General features: G+C 38.7%; 1 protein-coding gene across 10 annotated transcripts in view; it reads left to right on the top strand.

The window, feature by feature from the left end:
- DST (dystonin) overlaps nt 1-24,870 on the top strand; it is a 295,256-nt gene that overhangs the window by 242,446 nt on the left and 27,940 nt on the right. For all 10 annotated transcript variants that reach the window (XM_065730839.1, XM_065730844.1, XM_065730843.1 and 7 more), the window contains 13 exons: nt 616-819; nt 3,588-3,819; nt 4,163-4,389; nt 5,070-5,192; nt 6,784-6,885; nt 8,516-8,617; nt 14,058-14,231; nt 15,047-15,202; nt 17,690-17,887; nt 18,385-18,513; nt 21,454-21,624; nt 22,940-23,095; nt 23,324-23,530. In XM_065730839.1, coding sequence (XP_065586911.1) covers nt 616-819; nt 3,588-3,819; nt 4,163-4,389; nt 5,070-5,192; nt 6,784-6,885; nt 8,516-8,617; nt 14,058-14,231; nt 15,047-15,202; nt 17,690-17,887; nt 18,385-18,513; nt 21,454-21,624; nt 22,940-23,095; nt 23,324-23,530 — 2,181 coding nt within the window. The remainder of the gene's footprint in view (nt 1-615; nt 820-3,587; nt 3,820-4,162; nt 4,390-5,069; nt 5,193-6,783; nt 6,886-8,515; nt 8,618-14,057; nt 14,232-15,046; nt 15,203-17,689; nt 17,888-18,384; nt 18,514-21,453; nt 21,625-22,939; nt 23,096-23,323; nt 23,531-24,870) is intronic.

Here is a 24,870-nt window from a genome sequence, read left to right as displayed (position 1 = left end):
GAGATAAAATCTAGTCTGTATATTTATTTCTTGTTACACAAGAAAACACCCATGCATCTTCATTGCCCTCTGTCCTTTTCACTGTTTTTTACCTTCTCTTTGTTCTAGTTTCCTGTTCTAAATCAAGGGTAACTTGCATTAATATTACTGCAGCTTCAATACCTTGTTCTGTGATGTTCTTCAGTGGAAGCCTTTGTGGCAGATATCAGCATGAAAATGTATATAAGTTGTGGTATTATGCAGATATTTGGAATATAGTTACTATTTCTGTCATTACAGGTCCTAAAAATGATGGGGAGTGTCTGTTGCCAACATCATCTGCATAGTTGGCACCATGCATTCCACATGTAATGATATGCCTTGAAGGAGTATTTCATGGCCCTTTCCAATGTATCTTTAATTGCGATGTTTCCTGGCTGGATAGCTCTTACTTTTGGAAAGGGAACCATCACTGGCAGAGCAGTCATTAACTTTATTTAATATTATTTGTGCCTTACATTAGGATGACAGGTATTTGTTTGGAATTACTTGCCAGCTGGATGTGTTTGAAGTGTGGACAACTGTAATGTGGTGGTCTAAGCATAAGAAACTGATAAGTTTTTTCATTTGTTATAGCAACTGCGTGAGCTGATTGCTGAACACAAGCCTCATATAGATAAGATGAATAAAACTGGGCCTCAGTTGCTGGAGCTGAGCCCAGGAGAAAGTTTCTCTATCCAAGAGAAATATGTGGCAGCTGACGCCCTTTACAGCAAAATTAAGGAAGATGTCAAAAAGAGAGCACTGGCACTGGATGAAGCCATTTCTCAGTGTACCCAGGTATCGTTTTAAGTATGATTTGATTCATTTGAATGGAAAGATACGCAGACATTTTATATATATCTATATATCTCAAGACTAAACTGCTGTTTTATGTGGATTGTTCAACTGCACAGTGTGTGAATGTTCATGCTGCTTCTCATGGCATTGATTTCCATGAGGAGTTACAATTTTTAATTACTCTGCTGCAGTTGAAAAATATCATTGCTTCTCAATTTTAGAATGTCAGGAAAGGAATATTTGATCTAACAACGTCAGATTTTCAGCTTATTCAGTTTTCTCTTACTGGTTCGTTACTAGCTGATGTTGTGCTTGATCTGAATGTCTCAGCTTTACATATCATCATATCTAGAACTTGGCAACTTTAGTGGGTTCTTTAATAGACTGGAACTAGAGGGTACTTAACCATGCGTAGCATTTGGCCTTCTTTATAGACCCACAGGAACTTAATGTTATCTGTGCTTGAACTTTTTCACATAAAAGAATTGTAAGCAAATTAGACTTCACAAAATATTATCATAAGCATAAAATTCAGATCAAGTCCACAAAAGCTGTGTATCTTAGGTTTATTACTCCATGGAATGAACCTTGATGGAGTATTGATAGGTATCATATCCTAGGAAATACCTTGAAATACTTTCAAGATACCTTGAAAATACTGAATTAATTTGTCATTAAATCCAAAATGAATTCCTTTTGTGTAACACCAAATTCAGAAAAAGTCCTCAGTAACTGTGTGCATGAACCCACACAGAAACCTGATTAAAAGTTTTGTGTCCTATAGCAGTGTTTTTATGGTAAACTCCCTTTTTTGTCTCTTGGCTGGAAATAAAGTGCTATATTTGTTGTGAGGTCTAAAACACTAAATCAAGAAAAAGACCTTAAGGTTCTCATCAATTCTGCATTCTAAATAATTATCTTCTTAAGTCATGGTACTTAACATTGTATTCCTTGATGTTACTGACAGAATTTAAGATTCTAAGGAAAAAAAGTGATATCAGATGTCATTCTGTTTCTGACCTGGTTGTAGCCACTATTAGATGATATTTTCAGTCATTCTAAATAGCCTCTTCTTTCACAACTCTGAAAGATGCATGTTTATTTAGATTCCATATTACTTCTATAGCATATATGCTGCATGTTTGAAAATCAAGGTGCTTTAGTGTTCGAGCCTTTGCTTTGTACGTGGTGGACGTTAACAAGACGTGCTTAAGTACAGAAGGCTAAGATCAGAAAGCAAGAAGAAAAATGCATTCTTTGGCAACAGCTAGAAGATAATCAGATGTTGAGAAAAATACTTAATTACTTATAAATGAACCTTAAAGTATTTAATCTACATAAATGTATATGCAGATGAGGAAGCCAAACATTCTAACTTCCAGAATGTAATTTTATACGAACTCTTCTTTTATTAATATATGTAAATATATATTCAGACTCTGTAGTATGGTGGATATGTCAGTGTTTGTCTAGACAGTCCAGGAAGAATAATTATTTAACTCTTCAGGTTTCAAATTATGTTAAATTACATTTTGTATCAAAGGCAGTATGTGACCTATGGAGCCAGAAAGAGGGATTATTATAACTTGCCTTTCCTCCTTTTTAAGTTCTAAATCACTTTGTCTCAGTCGTTGAAGTCAGAGTAAAATGAGGCCAACTGAATGGACTGAGAATTTAAAAATGCAGGATATGTGTCCTAAAATTAGATTTGAATATTGCCAAATTTATTTCAGTTTTTATCACTTCTGTATGTTTTTGTTCCCTTAATCAGTTTTTCAGAAGTCTAGAATGTAGGGAGGTTGTTTATATATTGCGTTTTCCTAGCTTGTATAATATTTGCACTGTGTAGTGGTAAAAAGCAATTGCATTTCTTTTGCATGTATTGCTTTGAATACTAAGGGTATAGATATTTGTTCATGTTGGGTAAGCTTGTTTTGCTGTGCTTCTTCTAGCAGCCTTCCCAAGTATAGCCAAGAGTGCTCTTTGTAGATGCTGCTGGTTCTATACCCACAATCTAGTAATTTCTGTAACTTGGAAGGGGCATGGTTGTGAGATGCTTTTAGTAGTCTGTATGGATCCAACAGCTTATATTAGTTCTTAACTTTAGGTTTGTACCAAAGGATAAACCATGCTAATTAATGTAGATGTAACAGAATTTCTGGGCTCATGGGCTCTGAGTCAAATGTGGATGAATGTAATACATACTGTTGGAGCTTTTAATTGCAGGAAGTAGTGCCCATTTACTGCACTAATGAGCACCACTTGGGCACCAGGCAAATGTCTTATTGAGTGACCTTAAATATCAAATCCTAATCAGAGTTTATATGCAGTATGGTGGTCTTGATATGAAAATACATGTAATTAATATTAAGATAAGTATCTTTCTGAAATGATGCAATCAGAAAGCCACAGCTTTCTTTTCCAAAATAGGATACAAAGTAATGTATTAATTATGCAGGACTGACTGTGTGAAGATAGGTGCTGCCCTATGTAGTATTTTCAGATGGATTGTTTCAGAATTAAACCTCGACTTCATACTAAAATTCTGTCTCTCTTAAATCTGAGAAATACCACCATTTTGCAGGGGCATGTGTTTCTTTTAGATCTTAAAAGAGGGTGAGAACCACCTGGGAGCATTGCAAGTTGCACATATAACTAGACATGTAAATTATGTAAATTTTAAAGTACCCTGTTCCAAAAGAACTTTTTTCAAACATTTGTCTTCTAATTTCTCTGCCCTTTCTTTCTGTCCTTTTCCACCCTCTCAGTTTCATGACAAGATAGATCCAACCCTGGAGAGTCTGAAACGCATAGTTGAACGTCTGAGGCAGCCACCTTCAATCTCAGCAGAGGTGGAGAAGATTAAAGAGCAAATTAGTGAAAATAAGAATGTGTCAATGGATCTGGAAAAACTTCAGCCAGTCTATGAGACGCTTAAGCAGCGAGGGGAGGAAATGATTGCTCGCTCAGAAGGAGCAGATAAGGATGTATCTGCTAAAGGTAGTACACTGAAGAAAGACTCGTGTAGTGGAAATGCAGCAAGCTTCATCAAATAAAAGTCTTGATTTTCGATGGCTACTAATCTGGGGATTGTATTCTCCTGGAGAAGTTCTGAAGAAAAAACAAGGCATTCATTTAATAATTCATCGTGGATCTGACCTTTGTTTTATTTTTAAATGTCTTGTTTATTGTTTCCACTTAACATCAAAAAAAGTCTTGTAAAGAAACAATTTTAAAGTCTAAATTTTAAAATATACACATATGTTTTCGTTGTAGAGCTGTAGAGATATTTATGGCCAAGAATTGTTTGCCAAGGTAGTAATCTTCTTCTTTTGTTGTTTAGCTGTGCAAGATAAACTAGACCAAATGGTGCTTATTTGGCAAGACATCCAGACCTTGACTGAGGAAAGGGAGGCCAAATTGTTGGATGTTATGGAACTAGCTGAAAAGTTTTGGTGTGATCATATGGCTCTTGTAGCTACTATTAAAGATACTCAGGACTTCATTCGGGAACTGGAAGGACCTGGAGTTGACCCATCTGTAGTCAAGCAACAGCAAGAAGCTGCTGAGGTCAGTTGTTGATTTAAAGTATGTTATTTACAGTATGCAGGGAATAGACAGAATTATTAGGAAATAACACAGGAGATTATTTTTTTTAGAGATGAAGAGGCATAATTATACAGAAATTTACTATAATGATATCTCAAGAGTCTATAGCAAATGATACATATCAGTGCTTAATTGCAATGAGCATGTAACTTATGCCTGTCATTACACGTACGTATCCGTTTGTAAGCATGCATATAATATGTATGTCACTGAGACCTGTAAAAGTTACACATACTTTAGATTCTGGGTAATATACAACATCTAAATGAAAGGCATACGGATGTGTGTATTATGCTCCAAGTCTGTAATTATTTATGCTGATAGTTACAAATTTGAAAGTGAATGATAACCTCTGAAATAGAAAATGTTTTGATTAAAGAAATCTAATTTAAAACATCCTGCTTGTTTTTTCCATCTTGTACAAAATGACATCATTATCTGTTTGTAATTTAGACTGATGTCATTTGCTTTACCCTGACACTGCAAAATGATGCTCATATTTTAAACATCTAGTTCTACGTCCAGGTGACTTTCAAGAGAGCAGAAGTCAAACATGGATGTGTTCTATATTAAAAGCAAGCCATACATAAATTACTGAATGTAGTATTACCTACCAGTGTTGGATTTTTTTTTCCTTGTAGGCTGCTAAAGAAGAAATTGATGGACTGCAAGAAGAACTAGAAACAGTTGTAAGCCTAGGCTCTGAACTTAGAGCTGCTTGTGGAGAACCTGACAAACCTATTGTCAACAAGAGTATAGATGAGGTATGGGAAATGCAGATGCTCAAAATTTATTGTTATGTAGGTAGCTCAGAATGTAATGCCTGCTATTTATTCCCTTGGAAATTACAACAGATACAAAGAGCACAGCAGCACTGTATTTTGATAGAGTGAATTTTCAACTACAAAACACCGTTTTTCAACACAGTCACCATCACTAGCTGTGCGTTTTTGCCAGTGATGAGAAGGAGCCTCCATGCCATGGTTGTAGAAATCTGTACCAATAGAGGTGTAACCCACTGTTTCACAGCTGCAGTGGTGACATTGCTAAGAAAATATTGCCCTGCAGTCTATCATCAACCCAAACAGTTGGAAATCAGAGGGCACAAAATACAGACTGTAGGGTGGCTGTGGCAGGAGAGTCCATCCAAGACTGGCAGTGTGCTCCATCTTCAAACTGGCGTGATTGCCACTGTCATTTCTAATGCACTGAAGCTGACAGTCAGCTCCACATACAATTCCCGAGTTGTAATCCATCCATTTGCTTGGATGAGCTGATTGAGACACTCTTCATTTCATGTTGTGACTGCTGTGCATGGCTGTCTGGATCATGGCTTGTTTTTCACTTAACCATTGCTACTGCTGAAACACGACATTCACTGCCTCCATGGTTTCCATAAACATTCCATTCTCCTTGGTTTCCATAAACATTCCATTTCCATAAAGCATCAATAAATGTCAATGGATGCCATTTTTTACTCACAGAGGAATTCAGTTCCATGCTTTTTCTTCATGTGCATTTCCATGTGAGATGCCATTTTGTCAGACTGCCTCTTTGCTGCCATCTGTCTCATGGCAACAATATTTCTTGGAATATTGGAGGGAGGGTTCAACCCATTCTGCTACACCGTGAGTATCCACTTTTGACATTGTAAGCCAATGTAAAAAGGTGGGAATCATTACGCTGACAGTAGTCTTTGTAAGTTGTTTTTCAGCTGATAGTAGCGTTCCTTGCCATCCAGGAAATTCTGAAAATAAAATTTGGGGACCAAAAGTAAGATTTCCCTGAAACTTCTGTGTTAAAATAAGGTTGTCCTTTTGGGTAAATAAACACTGACTCAGATTTGAATGTACAGAAAAATTAATTATATTGCTCTATGGATTAGTTTTTTTGTAGAAGACACTTAAAAAATTACTGATTAATACAATAGATGGCTATTTCTTGTGAACATGCTGCATATCTGCTTTATGTTAAGTAATTGAGAACAATCATGTTCACGTGACTACAAAAGACTTTTAATTTCTCTCATGTTTGGTAATGTGATTTTCTTTTATGCTACTTTTATTATAATGATTAATTTACAAATGACTTGACATTTCCCATACTGACTATAATCCCTATATTGGTAAACATATAGTCAGTGTTAAATTACACAACTTTTGCATTACAGAACCTCTAATGCATTCTGAAGGAAACTATGCAATGGTAGAGAGAACAAGAGTTTTAATATGGAGTGAATATGATATACTAATCTTTGTTTGATTGGTGCTACTGAGCAATAACTGTTTAGTAAATGTAAGTTACATGGTGGAAAAATTGTTTCTGTCTGTTGATACAAATCGTACTTATTTGCAGCTGAACTCTGCCTGGGATGCCTTAAACAAAACATGGAAAGAGAGAGTGGACAAGCTTGCTGAAGCTATGCAGGCTGCTGTTCAGTACCAAGATGGACTGCAGGTAAGATGGTGTGATACGCCTGATATTCCTAATCCAATCTTGAGTTAACGAAATTTAATGTGATTTTATTAAAATTTAAAGTGATTGTGTGGGTGACAAGTAATGTATCTATCACTGGTTATACTGACTTCAACAAGCAGGTATTTTCTGTTGGTCTCTTCATATTGTTGTTCATATACTGCATTATATATAGGTTCCATGGTAAAATCTCCTTGCTTATTGGCAAGTGCAGAGGTTTTTTTTTTTTTGTGTCCTGTTTTTGTTTTTTGATACCACACAGTTTCATAGTAATCCTGCTCACATTTTGATAGTAATTCACATGATAGGCAAGTTGATATGTCAGAGTCATATGATCTGAAAGGAACAGATTATTGGTTACTATAATCACTGCTGCTGTTTTCTTTGAATGGAGGACGGTTAAATAACTTTAAATTCACTCCACCCTTACTGTTAGCCAGTAAAAAAATGTCTTTCTTGTTTCATTAGGCCCTTGAAACAAACTTAAAAGTTCACTTGATGCTGAGGCAAGTTTTTCATATATTCAGTGCAGATCAAACGGCAGAACACTCAATAATTAATGCACACAATGCCCGTTTTTCAGTGCACCTCGTTATTTATTTTTCTCCAGATACTCTTTTTGTACTATGCCACTATGATTGATGTGTAGGATTAGATGAGTAACACTGCCATTGTTTTAAATATTGTGTGTTTTTGTGGTTGTGTAAGCTTGGTACTTTGTGTATTTTAGTGCCTTCTGGTGGACATTTCACTGGACACAAATGACAAGTGTTGTGGACAGATTATTAACTGTACAGCAGCTGCCTCATCCTCTTGAGCTTGTTGAGGGTAGTTGTGTCCTCAGAGAATTGTCCCAATGTAGGCCGTTTCAACAAGAGCTCCTACCTGTTTCTCCCTCATGAATTGCAGTTAACAGGCAGGTGCAAAAAGGCCCTACCAGAGGTGTTTTTCCCCCTATGCAATTACTGAGACAGATATAGCTGTTGTTAATCTGTAAGTAGGATATTCTTGATGTTGTTTAATTAGGAACAAAAGTAGTACCCACAATACCTCACAACTGGGGCCAGTTCATTGATTGTTTTTAAGTTTCAACTGTGTTATCTTACAGAGATTCTGTCAAGCTCAGTTATGGCCGTTCAGTAACTAATATCTACTGAATGGATCTTCTTGCGTGGTAACATTGCTCTTCAATAGAAATTTGTTAATTAGTGTTTTGTAATAATCATAATTCAGATTGTTATAACATTCAGCCACAGCCTACCATCTTAACCCCTAAGACTTGAAACTGAGACTTTGTCTTGTACTTACTTTTCAGAGAGCTCATAAAAGTTGGTGATTTTATTCAAGAAGTGAAGTGCTATGTAGCATGAATGGTACTAGGGAACGTCGCTGCTAATAGCAGCAGTACTTACATTCTTGTATCAATTAATGGAGTACTTAATATTTCATCATTTGCATTGTCAAGAATATAAGTTTTTAAAAAAATCTGTTTTATTTTAAAGAGAATAGCAATATTATTCCTGAAGTAAAATAAATTGACATATTTTATTTATTACAACTTTTAAACATGATACCATTTCTCCCCACAATATTTTCATATTATGATTTTCAGGCAATATTTGACTGGGTAGACATAGCTGGCATCAAGTTGTCGTCTATGTCTCCAGTTGGAACAGATCTGGAGACAGTGAAGCAGCAAACTGAGGAGCTTAAGGTATGAAATAGCCATTTATTTCATTTGTATTTTCATTTTTCTATTTTTTTATTGTTTATTCTGAATTTTTCATGGCTTGTAAGCAATTGTCATTTTTAGTTCTTAGTTTAAAAAAAATCTGAAATAACATTTCATTGTGTAGCTTACATTATAAAAATATGTGACTTAAGGCTTTGGAATAGATTTTGGTGAAACAGTCACAGAATACTTGTAATAGCAATCTTTCTCTTTCAAAAGCTGTAAGGTTATAAAGTGGGTTCTTTTGTTATGATTAAATTTCCTGGCTTCCACCATAAATAGTTACCTTCAGAGCTTCACTTCTTATAAGTTCATAAGTTCATAAGGTTGGAAAGGACCTACAAGATCATCTAGTCCAACCATCCTCCTATCACTATCCCTACCCAAGTACTAAATCAAATCCTTTAGCACCTCATCTAAATGCTTCTTGAACAGATGGTGCCTCAACCACCTCCCTAGGCAGGCCATTCCAGTGCCTGACCACTCTTTCAGAAAAAAAAATGCTTCCTCAGGTCTAATCTAAATCTTCCCCGGCGCAACTTGTGGCCATTCCCCCTCGTCCTGTCATTATTTATCAGGGAGAAGAGGCCCACCCCCTCCTCACCACAACCCCCCTTCAGGAAGTGGTAGAGTGCAATAAAGTCTCCTCTGAGCCTCCTCTTCTCCAGGCTAAACAATCCCAGCTCCCTCAGCCGCTCCTCATAAGACTTGTGTTCCAGACCCCTCCCCAGTTTTGTTGCCCTTCTCTGAACACGCTCCAGGGCCTCAATGTCCTTCTTGTAGTGAGGGGCCCAAAACTGAACACAGTACTCGAGGTGCGGCCGTACCAGAGCTGAGTACAGGGGGATGATCACCTCCCTGCTCCTGCTGGCTACACTATTTCTAATACAGGCCAGGATGCTGTTGGCCTTCTTGGCCACCTGGGCACACTGCCGGCTCATGTTGAGCCGAGCATCAACCAACACCCCCAGGTCCTTTTCCTCTCTACATTCTTCAAGCCATTCTGCCCCAAGCCTATAGCACTGCATGGGGTTATTGTGGCCAAAGTGCAGGACCCGGCACTTGGTCTTATTGAACCTCATCCCATTGAGCTCAGCCCAGCTGTTCAGCCTATCCAAATCCCTCTGAAGGGCCTCCCTACCCTCAGGCAGTTTGACACATCCTCCCAACTTGGTGTCACCTGCAAACTTACTGAGGGTACACTCAGTTCCCTCATCTAGGTCATCAATAAAAATATTAAACAAGATGGACCCCAAAACTGACCCTTGGGGGACACCACTCATAACAGGACACCATCTGGACTTAACTCCATTAACCACTACCCTCTGGGCACAGCCCTCCAGCCAGTTCTCCACCCAGAGAAGAGTGAACCTGTCCACACCACGGGCTGCCAGTTTCCTTAGGAGAATACTGTGGGAGACCGTGTCAAAGGCCTTGCTGAAGTCCAGGTAGACTACATCAACAGCCTTTCCCTCATCTACCTGTCTGGTCACCCAGTCATAGAAGGAGATGAGGTTGGACAAGCACGACCTGCCCCTGGTGAACCCGTGCTGGCTGGGTCTGATCCCTTTATTGCCATGCACGTGTCGTGTGATTTCCCTCAAGATCATCTGCTCCATAACTTTCCCTGATACCGAGGTCAGGCTGACAGGCCTGTAGTTCCCCGGGTCTTCCTTACGGCCTTTCTTGTAGATGGGAGTCACATCAGCAAGCCTCCAATCTTGTGGGACCTCTCCAGATAACCAGGAATGCTGATAGATGGCAGAAAGTGGCTCGGCAATCACCTCTGCCAGCTCCCTCAGCACCCTTGGGTGGATCCCATCTGGTCCCATGGACTTGTGGCAGTTCAGATGGAGGAGAAGATCTCTGACCATCTCTGCTTGGATCACAGGGGGTGCATTATGCGCCCCGTCCCGGACTTCCAGGTCAGGGCAAGTACCCTGTGAACAACTGTTCTGTCTATTAAAGACAGATGTGAAGAAGGCATTGAGAACCTCAGCCTTTTCCTTATCATCTGTGGTTATATTGCCTGCCTCGTTGAGTAAAGGAGGGAAATTTTCCTTAGTTTTTCTCCTGCTGTTAATATATTTGTAAAAGGGTTTCCTGTTCTCCTTTACAGCAGTAGCCAGCCTAATTTCAAGCTGGGCTTTAGCATTTCTAATTTTCTGCCTGCAGATCTTGGCCAGTTCTCTGTAGTCACCCCAAGTAGCCTGACCCATCTTCCAGAGGACATAGACTCTCTTTTTCTCTCAGAGTCTCAACAAAAGATCCCAGTTCATCCACACTGGTCTTTTTCTCCTCCGGCTTGACTTAAGGGACTCCGGGACTGCCTGCTCCTGTGCCTTTAAGATTTCCATCTTGAGGAGCATCCAGGCTTCCTGGACCCCTTTACCCCTCAGGAGCAAGTCCCAAGGGACCCTTGCAACAAGTGTCCTGAACAGGTCAAAGTCTGCCCTCCGGAAGTCCAAGGTAATAGTTTTGCTAGTCACCTTCTTGACGTCACCCAGAATAGCAAACTCCACCATTTCATGGTCACTCTGGCCAAGACAATCTCCAACCTTCACATCCCCTACTAGTCCTTCCCTGTTAGTGAAAAGTAGGTCAAGCAAGGCATCTCCCCTGGTAGGCTCTTGCACCAGCTGTGTCAGGAAGCAATCATCCACACATTCTAGAAATCTCAAGGACTGCTTCCTCTGCGCAGTATTATATTTCCAGCATATGTCAGGGAAGTTGAAGTCCCCCATGAGAACGACTGCTGGCCATTGTGCAACATCTACGAGTTGTTTATAGAACACCTCGTCTATTTCTTCATCCTGACTAGGTGGTCTATAACAGACCCCCACCACGATGTCACTCCTAAAGACTATCCCCCTGATCCTTATCCATAGACACTCTACTTTGTCATTTCCAACCACAAGCTCTTGAACATCAAAACACTCTCTGATACAGAGAGCTATGCCACCACCCTTTCTTCCCTGTCTATCCCTTCTGAAGAGCTTATAGCCATCAATCCCAGTGTTCCAGTCATGGGAGAGGTCCCACCATGTTTCTGTAATAGCCACAAGGTCATAGTTAGCCTGCCTCACAATGGCTTCAAGCTCTTCTTGTTTATTGCCCATGCTGCGTGCATTGGTATAGATGCACTTCAGCTGAGATATCTGCCTCACCCCTTTCTCCAGCACAGCCTCCTTAGGCTCTTTACTGGTGAGCCCCGTTTTATCCCCTTCCCCCATCACAGCTAGTTTAAAGCTCTCTCAATGAGTCCAGCTAGCTCCTGTGCTAGGATTCATTTCCCCCTTTGGGATAGGTGCGTCCCATCAACAGATAACAGGCCAGGAGCCGAGTAAACTGTCCCATGGTCAAAAAACCCAAAGTGTCTATCTCTACACCAACCTCTCAGCCAATTATTCATCACCTGTGTTTTCCTAGCCCATTCTGTGTCCTTCACTGCCCCAGAAGGTATGGAAGCAAACACCACTTGTGCTCCCACCCCTTGAACTAATCGCCCTAATCCCCTGAAATCTCTTTTCATAGTTCGCAGACTTCTCTGAGATATTTCATTGCAGTCTGCCTGAACTACGAGCAATGGGTAGTAGTCGGTGGGGCGTATCAAATCCGGGAGTCTTCTAGCAATGTCCCTGATCCGGGCCCCAGGGAGACAGCACACTTCCCTGCGGTTTGGGTCTGGTCTGCAAATGGGGCCCTCAGTTCCCTTTAGAAGGGAGCCACCCACTACGATCACCTTCCTTCCTTTCTTAGTAGCAGCAGTCTCAATGCACGGAGGTGACTGCCTTGCCATTGGTGACCTCCTGTGGGAATCTTCCTGCACTTCACCCCTTATCACCTCTTCAACTTCCAGTGCTGCAAATCTACAGCTTAGGGGTATCAGGGGACACTGGGGAGGCAGAGGGGGAGATTGCCCACGGTACCGAGCAGGGACTCTCTGCCAGCCCTCCCTATCCCTCAGATATCCCCCTTCTGCCCTACGGGGACAGGTCAGGGAGTCCACCACCAACTGTGGGGGATCTCCCCGGTGCCTTTCTCTCTGGCACTCTAGGGAGCTACTCCACCAGTCAATCTCCCGCTCACAGTCCCTGATGGCCCTCAGTCTCTCAACCTCCTCTTTCAATTCAACCACCATGCTAAGCAGATCTTCCACCTGCTCACACCTCGCACAGGAGAACTGCTTAGCACCCTCATCCAGCAGTAGCAGGCTCTGGCACTCCTTGCAACCAGAGACCTGTGTAGCCACGCTTCTAGGCAGACCTTCTGTCTGGGTCGCCACAGCCTTCTTAAGGCAAGCCCTCTGTCTAGTAGATACCATGGCACAAAAAAAAAAAAATAAAAAACAAAGAAATGAAAAATTGAAAGTAAATAAATAAATAATAGTTTATAATAATGTATATATAGATATGAATTGTAATGGGATACTTCGCTGCCCTCCCTGAGCCCTTCAGGGATATACCCCTTCAGCCCGATTCAGCTGAGGGGTGTGGGCGTGGGCGCTGAAACCCTGGCAACGCCTACGCCTCGTTAACGCCTCGTTAACCTCGGGAGAACAGCCTACAGGTCTGGCCGCTCTCACTCGGTTCCCGAGAGACTGGAACCTCCCGGAAACCCGCCCTGTACCTCAGTCAGCCACTGCAGCTCCGGCTGTGCCGATTTCAAAGCAGCCATTATCAGTTTTCTCTAAGTGTTCAAATATATTACTGCATCATTCCCAATACATTCAGTAAACTGTAAGTCAAAATTTCACGCTTAGAAACCTGTCTATATGATTCTTTAACAAAGTATCCTCTTGACTCTGGTAGGTTGCACTATGTATTTTAAATAAAAAGTGGGGATGTGTAATAATTGGGGAATATCCTTGGTTTTATTCCTGACTTGTAAAGTTTTTTTGATTATGGACGGGCTGCTTTCTCTATCTGTCTTACAATATGACTGCAAATGAACTGTATCTGTCTATCATCTACAGTTCAGAAGAATGTAAATCTGCAGGTTATATTCATACTGTGCCTAAGTTGTCCGTACAAGAGGATGTTGTACTAAAGAAAGGTTGCTTTCAGTTCTTTAAAGAATAATTCTATTTACTGCATTATATTTCCACAGCCACAAGAGCTAGAAGTTACCCAAGTTCCATCTTGTTTACAAACCAACAAGATCATTAGAGTACTTTTACACTGGGTAGCTTTATCCCCCTTTGATCACTGTTAGCACTGTCTGATGGGATTCTAAGGCATATTTTGAATTAACTGGAGCCATCTGAATTGTGTTTTACATGCATTTTGACCCATTACAACTAACCCCCATATTTGTGAAAGTTGACAGTGATGTATTTTTATTGTAAATAGGGCTGTAATATGCTATGCTCAAGAAAGTAATTAAAATGTGTTTATTTTAATTCTTTTTCTATTTACTATAGCAATTTAAAACAGAAGCTTATCAGCAGCAGATAGAAATGGAAAGACTGAACCATCAAGCAGAACTATTGCTGAAGAAGGTAACACAGGAAAGTGACAAGCACACTGTTCAAGACCCTCTCACAGAGCTCAAAGTACTGTGGCACAGCCTAGAAGAAAAAATCATAAATAGACAGGTAAATAAATCCGAAGGAGGAGGCTTCATTCATGACTTAGTTTTTATGAGAAAAGCTTTTCATTATGCATAATCTTTGTAGCAGTTTACGTGTTTAGTCTTTTTTGTTTGGAAATTACAGAGCTATTTGTAATGGAATTTTAATTTCATAGTTCACTGAATTGTTTTTATGTTGTTTTTCTTTTAAACTCTTAGCAGCATTGTTGTCACTTCCTCTGTCAGCAGTGTGATGTCTAATCATTATTATTTCATTTTGATTATTTGATGACATTTTAAGTATCAGTTGAAAGCATGTTTATATGTGCAAAATCACTGTTAGCTTCTGAACTGAGCACTTTTCCTTAAAACCTTAATCAGGATATTAAAGTGTTTCAGTATTTATCAAATTATCAGAGAAAGGTGCAGTACTTTGAAGAGGTGTTTTTTGTTGTTGGTTTGTTTTTTTTTTTTGAAATTGAATCGTTTTACTGCAAAGAATCATTTTAAGAAGATGATGCATCAAGATGCATTTATATTGAAATTATATTTTAAAAGATGAAAACTACTGCCACATCACTGTGAGAGCGCTTTCAATCTTAGCACTGCTCTGGTTGCATGGGATCTTCAGAGATCAGGAGTTTAAGCCTAGAATGTGAGGCTTTACAATGGATTTGCTAACTCAGCTCTGACTATAATGCAGTTGCTGTGTTGAATAGCTGTTTGTCTCTCTTTTTTTATGCTATCGTGCTCTGGATTATGGTGACTAATGGTAATTTAAGCCAGTTCAATAGCATCATGAAACCATTTTATTGTTAATTTATTTTATTTTTACTGTAGCACAAGCTGGAAGGTGCCTTATTAGCCTTGGGGCAGTTCCAGCATGCCCTGGATGAGTTACTTACATGGCTGACGCATACGGAAGACTTGCTGAATGAACAGAAACCCGTGGGTGGAGACCCCAAGGCTATTGAAATTGAACTTGCCAAACATCATGTATGTAATTACAACTAATATTGAATGAAATGTTTTTTTGATGTTTATCTTAGTGATAAGTCTTGTAGTAAAACTTTGTGCTTGATAAATAATTCTTCATAGAAATTTTCAAGGTTCAGGTTATGGCTGAAATGGTAGCTTGGAAAAACTAATATATTTTCTCTTACTCTTCTGTACTCCTTTCTTTCTTGCATATGCTATGCAAATAATGTGACCAAAAAAAGAGCAGTTGACCCTGGTTTCCACCTTTTTTCACCTTTAGTTGATCCAGGGAACTGAAAAATCATCAAGCGTGTTAAATCTCCTTGAGGCAATAAACTCCTTAACTAATTCTGTTTAGGCCAGGTCTTAGAATATGCACTTTACCTTTACACATCTTTGTTCTTTCTTGTTGGAAAAAGTTATTTGTAGTTCTGAATTCTACAAAATTGTGTCTTGATTGGGTCCAGCCAACAAAGAGAATGCTTCTCTGAAACTGTTAGCAAATTTTAGGGATATCCATGTCTCCACGTTTTTATCTTTGCTTCATACAATATGTTGGTGGTTTGAGGTTTTTTTCTTAATAGCATTTTTGCTGGCTAATGTGGCTTTGGAGCTGGTGGAAGAGTGTTTTCATTGTCTATTTAGAAAAGCATCTCTGAAGAGCAAAAGATCTTATCTACTTCTTTAGATTTCATACTAATCTCATAAATCCTTTCCTTCAGGTCTGTCCCTTTATTTTTGGCCTGCATATGATACGGAAATTATTCATAGATCATTTTGGATTTAGAGAGAGTAGACTGAAATTGACAGTACATGGATAATTAAGGCATTTTCACTGTCTTTGTCAAAGAAGCTTCTGAATCTTTTTTGTTAATGAGAGAGAACCTGTACAGAGTAAATCATTATGTACCCTAGGTGATCACTGTTAGAAACAGACTCATTGAAAAAAACCAGAAGAGTTTACAAGCCCACCTTCCACTCTGTGAAACTTTTATATACTTAATGAGTGAAAGTGTCTTACTGCTGAAGAGGCATCCAGACATCATATACGACTTCATTTGCCTTGGGATGGGATTGCAGCAAACTCATCAACCAATCTACTTCCGTTTTGTAAAACAGAATTTGTAGGTTAGAAAGTTCACACAGTAGTGCATCCTGTGGTAGCCTGGAAAAACATCCATCTCTTGTATAACTTTGGAAAGAATAGACCTTGTTCCTAGTGAGCCTCAGCAGGAAGGAAGGATTAAGATGCATCTGCTTGTGTGAACGTCATTTTTTTTCTTTTTTTTTTTTTCTCTGTCAGGAAAATAAAAATAACAAATACCTTCCTGAGCTTGGCTCAAAAGAATTAAAGCAAAGATTTGCATGTTCTGTATACGAAGACTGCTTGTGACTTGCTTTTTCATTTTGATTTGGTCTATTTTATTAAAAAGTTAGAATCATAGAATCATCAAGGTTGGAAAAGACTTCCAAGATTATCCAGTCCAACCATCCACATACCACCAATATTTTGCTGCTAAACCATGTCCCTTAGTACAACATCTAAAGATTTCTTGAAAACCTCCTGGGATGGTGATTCAGCTACCTCCCTGGGCAGCCTGTTCCAGTGCCTAGTAAGTCTTTTGGTGAATAAAATTCCTTTGTGTTTAGCTTTATCTTTTATTCTTTTTTCTCCTTACGCTAGCATTTTGGTGGAAGTAAGTTTGAACCACGTGTCCTGGAAGAGAGTAGTCAAAAAGCTGAATTTCTTAGGCAGGGTTTGTCATTTCCTTCCTAACCATTTTGCACATCTCCTTTTCCTGGTCTTTATTCCTGGTACTTTAAAGCTTTCTCTTTAATTTTTTTTAATCTTTCTGAAAACAGCTTATTTTTCCTAAACATACTTTTTGTCCTTTATGGTTCTACTGTGGTTGATGGTAATGGATCTTAAACATGGTCTTAATAGTCGTAAGCATTAACGTTCCTCATCTTGAAGTGTCCTGCTAGACTGACATACATGAGACTAGTGGTTGACCTGAAATGTGTAAAAAGATGTAATGGCAGTCAGAATGTTGTCTTCTTGTTATTTTCTCTTCTCTCGGCCTACTGCTCCAAGAGGAGTCAGCAATACTCTTTGTATTACTGTTTTCACACCTTGCCCTCAAAATCAAAGAAAAATGCTATTAAAGACAGCGTGCACTAAATGAAGGAAAGTGAAGTGATACTGGATTTCTCGGATGTGCATTATCACCAGCAGTGTCAGAAAGCTTAATTTGGAAATATATATATATTCAGGAAGAGTATATATTTTTTCCGAGACATAAAAACAAGCACAGCATTCTGGCAGATTGGTCTGTTACTGCTTTTGATTGAAGTTAGACTAGTTATTAGCTTTCATTACTAATACCTGTGCTAACTGTAAACTGCTGTCTTGTCACTGCGTTAGAACTAGCTTGGTTACTATGTTTGCCTTTATTTAACAACTTATCAAGGTAGCCAGTCATACGTGCTGTGTTACAATTGTAGGTGCTACAGAATGATGTTTTAGCTCATCAATCTACAGTGGAAGCAGTTAAGAAAGCAGGAAGTGACCTGATTGAATCAAGTGCTGTTGAAGAAGCAAGTAATTTACGGAGCAAGTTGGAACTTCTGAATCAGCGCTGGCAAAATGTGTTGGAAAAAACAGAGCAAAGGAAACAGCAGCTGGACAGTGCCTTGATCCAGGTGAGCAGGAAAGGATGAAAGAAAGAGAACTCAGAAGTGTTTTTTTACATAAAATACTAGAAATGCACTGGAAATTGACCTAAGTGAAAGCTGTAATGCAGACACTCCTAAATTTGGAGAAAGTTTAGATCCAGCTGAACTTTCCACAGCTGTCTTTTGTCTTCTACAGTGTTGAATTAAAGCCTCAGCTTTTGGCTTACTTATTTTTAAAAGCCGAAGATTCTATATAGGTTTATTACTCAGGGATGACGTTGATCTCACAGTGGCTCATTTAGCCTTCTTTCAGGGTTTCTATGGTCTTTGTACTTCTCCATGATGATAAATGGGGCTAGTTTAAATTTTGTTTCATTGTGTTTTTCCTTTGTTGTTTTTCTTTCATTTCCTCTGATTACTGAAAGTACCTGATTGAGTCTGTTGCCAGTATACTTCTTCATCTGAGCTAGAATTTGGAGTGGAAAACATTTAAGTAAGCTCTAAAATGCTGTGGTATAATTTAGGCCCAGGGTTTCCATGGTGAAGTTGAAGATATGCAGCAATGGCTGACAGATACTGAACGTCAACTGTTGGCATCAAAACCTGTTGGAGGCTTACCAGAAACAGCAAGAGAACAGCTTAATACCCATATGGTAAGTATCAGTATTAGAATGCTTTGCAAATTGTATTTCAGGGCTAACTATCTTTCATGAGTATTTATGCTAAATACAGTGCATGGTCTATATATCACAACATCTGTACTGTATCTTAAAAATTTTAATGTCCTTCAAAACAGTACTGTTATTTCCACTGGAGCAAAAGTAGTAATTTGGGAGGTACCCAAAGCTTAGCCATTAATAGAATTGAGAGAGAAATAAAAGTTTTTCCGTCCTTATTTTCAGAAGGAAAACAGAAAGTGATTACAGATTTTTTGGTGGTTCATATGCTTCTTCTCTATTCTCTCCCCATAATAGAATTTATACTCTTTTCAGATATGAAGACAAATCTGAAAGGGATTCACATTCATTTGGACCTTGAATCAAGAGAGTTGATCCTTTATTTAACCAAAGCTGACACTGAAATCATGATTAGCACAGATGTAATAAGGACTAATGGGTCATAAAGACTCTGCTTTAATTAGAAATGGAAATCTGATCAGGATGTCTGAATTATTCCCTTCCTTCCCTTCCTTCCTTCATAAGAGAAAAACTATGGATTTTTTTTCCCTTTTGGGTCCACAAAGCTTGATAAAGGACACTTTAACTTTTGAAGCCTTACCTCAAGGGAATGTGGTCCATGGTACTCCATTTGTATGAAGCCATGCTGTGTTGTTAGGCCTGGATGCAAGCCCAGACCCAGGGATGTGAACTTCTGACCTCTTTGCTCAGATGTTAGAGTGATAGTTACTGAACTGACCTTGAGCTCTAAGATGCCTGACAGTTTACATTAAAACACTGCATTTTTTCACAGTTTAATAAATCACATTTTATTTTGATGTAAAAGGTTTTGCCCACAGATGTGGGGCCTTTTGTTCAAAAATTGCTAGTAACTATTTTTGAGAAGGAATAATATGTATGGTTTCAGAATCAGCTGTGACAGGAAACAAGTGCAAAACGTAGAAAGGATGTTAACTCTTTGACACCCCCTTCTCCTCAAATCTAGATCTAAAAAAGAGCACAACAAACAAAACAGCAGCAGAAAACCCAAACATAAGTGAAAAGCTTTGTTCCTGCAGGGGTGAGGGCTGTGTAATCGAGAACCTGTGGGAATCAGTGGTATTCTTTCCATTTTTCATCTTGAACTTGGAATCAGATCAGGACTAAAAAATTTTCCCTGAAAAATACCACAATTTTCTTTGATTTGTTTACGCAAATCAGCAAGCCAGTTTTTATATTTATTGCATTTTCAGATTGGAGAAATCTTATATCTGAATATAATATTACTGAAACAAGTGTGAATATGTCCACAATAATATGAGCATACATACAATCAGTTAATATCTGTGCACGTTAAAGGTCAATGCTATGCTGTGGATAGTCATACAACTGCAGGCATTGTCTTGCTGTTATCCTTGCAGGTATAAAAATAGGATTTGATTTCAGTTTAGTTAAACTCAGTGCATCTGTACAACTGTGTAAATTCTCTGCCTTTTTGGCAACTGAAATGTTGAGATGGGTTGTCAGGTTGAGAACAATTTATTATAAGTTCCAAATTTCAACTTGCTCTTAAGGGATACAAACCATATTAATTTGTGACCTGAAATTGAAACAGAAATTTTTGCTCTGTATTTTATTGTGTTTTCTCACTGGAAATAACATCATGAATCATCATCTTGAGCATAAGGTCTATTCATGAATAAAATGTCCCTTAACTGTAATCAGTTCATAAATGGAGTTGTGCTTGGGTAGCTCTTCCAGCTTAGGCAGCTCTGGGAATAAAAGAGACATGAAGAGGTGTTACATGACACCTGTAGGAAAGAGGCTTTCACAGAGGCCTCCTTGGCTTCCCCTGACCCAGCCCCAGTGTTTCTGGCTATTCTTGCAATGCTGTGTCTCAGTTGTGCTGTGCTCCCTACATTTGTTTCTGAGGGATTCTTGCACTGCAGCAGAAAAAGGTTCTCTGGAAAGTTACGGAAACTAGAAGGATTTTAAGGAGTTTGGGAACATAAGAAAAAAGCAGATGAGGTGACAACAGTGTTTCGTGGTCCTCGAGAAGAAGGAGCAAAGCTTTCTGGAATCCTAGCTCAGGGCTGAACCTGCTTCCTGCTTTGCCCTCCTCTTTAATCAGATGCAACCCTGAGTCTAGTGCCTCTTACCGTGCAGGAAATACTGGGTTTATATTCTTCTATTAAGAGTCAGAGGAAAAATTTTTTTTCCTCCCATTTGCAAATCACTTGCTGTTCATCTGGAAGAGCATCCTCATTTGGGAGCCTGCACCATCCTCACCGGTTCATTTTCAAGGGTCTGTTGCAAATTTTGGAAAAGCCCTTTTGAATCAGAGGAGCTTATGTGAGCTCCAGTTCTCTTGCCACCTCATCTTCAACATGGCTAAAGGAAAATCATGAGTTGAATCATTAGCAGGTAAAACAACAATTCTCATTATTTTTCCAGCTTTCCATATGTGTAAAATATCTTGCTCTTGTCTCACAAGTGAAGGAAAATACAGACAAAACACAAGAGATGATGTACAATAACATGGCCCTCCAAGGTTGTCCCACCTACTTTTGAAGGTGTGTTGGATATGTCTGGGCTTTCAGCGCACTGTGTAATGCTGACACTTTCTGTGTTCTAGTTACAGATGGATAGTAAACCAGCAGAGTTGTAGGAAATCTTGTGCAATGAGATAAGTGCTTAGTGCTTTCTTTGCCAAGCTTTGCATCTCAGAAAGAACATCTGATGGACAATACAAGTTCTCATTTCCTGAAGAATCGGGCCCTTTCTTTGTTCATTTGGCTTTTTATGAATTACATATGTTTCTTTTATTAGTCTTAATCAGACCCACAAAATGTTGGGGGAGGAATAGATGCTATGGTAAGATTCGTGAAGAGTATTGAATTTCTACCTGACTTACTTTCTATTGGTTTCTTTATTTAGGAACTTTGTTCTGCCTTTGAAGCCAAAGAAGAGACATATAAGTGTCTAATGCAGAAAGGCCAGCAGATGCTTGCAAGATGCCCAGAGTCTGCTGAAACAAATGTTGAGCAGGACATAAATAACTTAAAAGAAAAGTGGGAATCGGTACAAACAAAGCTGGGTGAAAGAAAAGTATGTGTTTATACATAACAATAGAAGTGTAAATTATGTACTTAGGATTGCTAATGTTCTGTCCTTTTAAGCATGCAAACTTGCTTTGTCTTTTAGATCCAAAATCAACTGAAGTTATAGTTGTGGAAAATTAATTGCTGTGCTTATCAAGTACTGGGAAAAAATGGGATTTGAGAAGTTGATTAACCATAACTGGGGGCAGGATGGCTGAGAAGGACAGATTATTCTACAGGAATATGCTAACTGATACTAATAATACTTTACATCGAGAGAGAGCTTTTCTGTTTTTTATTACTGTGATCACAGACATGAGAGAAAGAATTAAATTATTTGACCATTCACGTTTATTTCGTTCTCAGTACAGAATTGCTGTGTTAATTTTCCTAGCTTTTATCCATTTTTTCCTTAAAATTCTCCAAGTCTTGGCCTTCTGCCACTTACTTCAAGTAACTACCTTCTTCTCTAATTTAAATCAATTGCACGATTTCACTGATGTGGAACATACAGTTTTTTTATTAATAATTCCACTGTGCTTTCATCCCTTTGTGAAATATAGAACAAATGCACTACCTCTGTGCAGAAAGCCAGTAATTACACAGGAATTTGCTGCTCAGCCCTAATGTGTATAAGGCAGAAATATTTAACTCACAACTTAGTTATAATTGAAAGTAAGAATGATGGTGTGTCTTAAGATAACTTAATAATGGTAGAATGGCAGTTGAATTAATGCACAGTTTGAGCACCTTCTTACAGGAGGATGTAAGTCTGAACTGCTTGGCTAGGCCAACAAAATGTTTGAAAAAATACTGTTGCCAAAGGTAGTCTCAGTTCAGGTAACAAAAATGACAATTGTGCATTAGATCTAGGCCAGTCTGTTACTTCTTTAGTGCAAAAGAATACATCAGATGGCTACTTTCAGACTCTTCCAAGTGCACTACCATCGTACATTTCTGATCCTGTACTGGTTTTGTGTTAAAAAGAAAATTTCATCCATCTGTCCCATTACATTTAACTACCAGAAGATGTAATGTCTCAATGTATAAAACTTATCCCAGTACTTGATGCTGTATTTGTATGCATCTGTAATAAATAGTTTTACTGTTAATTTTCTATCCATGCCTTTTAATACTCTCAAACACGGGGTATTATTTTAAGATATAAAACTCAGAACTTTGGAGTTGAAAGAATGTTTAAAAATGTTAAACTAAATGTTAAACTAAAATGGCTTACTCCAAAATGCTAAACTAAGATAGCTTACTTGGCTGAGTCCCCTGCACAGTATCATCTGCTATTAAAATATGGTCTTTCTTTACAGACCAAACTGGAAGAAGCCCTCAGTTTAGCAATGGAGTTCCACAACTCACTTCAAGATTTCATCAACTGGCTTACGCAAGCGGAGCAAACTCTAACTGCAGCTTCTCGGCCAAGTCTTATCTTGGACACTGTCTTGTTTCAAATTGATGAACACAAGGTATGTAAAGAAACAGATGTGTAATGTTTTTCCCCAACTCTGTTGAGATACTTCAACAATGTTCAAATCAGCCATGTAACACTGGCACTCAGAATTTGTTTTGTTTTAAATCGCATTTTATAGACTTGCTACATCATTCCTTATAAGACTGCTTTTTCAGTGTTTACTCAGTGCATGAGTAATAGAGTATTTAGAAAAAATTTCTCCTTTTTTTTTTTTTTTTTTCAGGTTTTTGCCACAGAGGTGAATTCTCATCGAGATCAGATCATAGAACTGGACAAAACTGGTACCCATTTGAAATACTTCAGCCAGAAACAAGATGTAGTCCTTATTAAGAATCTGCTGATTAGTGTACAGAGTAGATGGGAAAAAGTAGTTCAACGCTTAGTCGAAAGAGGAAGAGCCTTGGATGATGCAAGGAAACGAGCCAAACAGGTAATGGGACAATAGCTGTTGTACAACTCTTTGAACTTAGTTGAAATTATATCCACACTCTTGAAGTGTATGGTGCTTTAAAGCACTTTCAGCAAAGTCTGGATTAGTGTGACAGACTCTGTTTAGTGGAGCAATTTCTGTGATACAGTCATTAGAGCACTTCATTTGGAAGGTGAAATCTTCATTTTCAACCCAACTTGTGTGTACAGTATAGGATGGTCTGAAAGAAGAAAGTTGCAGTGTGGGTTCCAGGTGTATATTAGTGCCATCTGTCCTCAAAAAGAAGTTACACAGTCAAACCCTTATATTTTAAACAATGTGATTAATCCCTTTTGCTTGTCTGTAAGATACTGCTTAATATTTTCTTCCTTTGTTCACTTTGTCCCTTTACTAGTAATCATCGCTTCCTCAGGTTTTAACATACCATCATCTTCTAAGATCTCTCAATTTATTTCTTTAAAAAACTGGAGTTTTTTTACAGACCTTTCCTTACCAGGGAGCATACATTTATTTTCTTTAGATTCATGTTCCCCTCACTGAGGAACATAAATGATGAGAGGAATGTAATACACTTAAGCATCAATAAAAAGTTCTAGCTCTTCTAAGTTTCATGAAGCTTTGGTCATGTTCACAGCCAAACCACAAATTCATGTTCACTGTTACTGCCACTCTGCTGCTAGAATAAGAATTTTTCTGAGCAACAGTTATGCCATGAAGCAAACATTTATTTTTAATTTCCCAGCGATTTATCTTGTGCACTCACACACATGGCAGTTCTAAAATGACATGTACAGTAGAGAGGATTTCAACTCTGCATCACTTTGAAGAGCTGAGTACAGTTAGTTTTATTCATTTAGGATGAATGCAGAGTGGAGGGGGGAGTACTGACAGACATCAGCCTGATCCAGAGCCCTGAGAAACAGGGTCTAAGAGTTTAAACATTTTTCTGAGTTAGTTCGTTATTCTTTCATGTTTAGGCAGCCCAGACAAGAATTTTCAAAAGAAAAAAAAAAAAAAAAAACACACAGAAAGAGAAACAACGAGCTATAAAAATCAGTCCCAAAGCCCTGCCACTCCGTGAATGCTGGTTGAATCTTTAGTCTTTCTCTGCTTCCTTCCCTGAAGCACTGTTGTTGAGAAAGGAAGGAAGATCAAGAATGTGTTCAGTGCCCACCAAGATAGCATTTGTTACAATGAGAGCATTTTTGAACATCTCAGGGAAGATATTAGACAGTCATCCATTCAGTTTTCCCTAGTGATTTATAGGTGTTATCCCCTGTAGACAAAAGCTAAGCCCCGTTCTTGCTGTATTTTTATTTAGTAGTTAAAGTATAGGAATC

This window comes from Cyrtonyx montezumae, unplaced genomic scaffold (genome assembly GCF_038088225.1).
Source record: "Cyrtonyx montezumae isolate F1298 unplaced genomic scaffold, pur_monq_1.0 scaffold_13, whole genome shotgun sequence".
Taxonomy (NCBI): Eukaryota; Metazoa; Chordata; class Aves; order Galliformes; family Odontophoridae; genus Cyrtonyx; species Cyrtonyx montezumae.
Note: the sequence above shows the minus strand (reverse complement) of the source record. Positions and strands in the feature narration are given on the sequence as shown.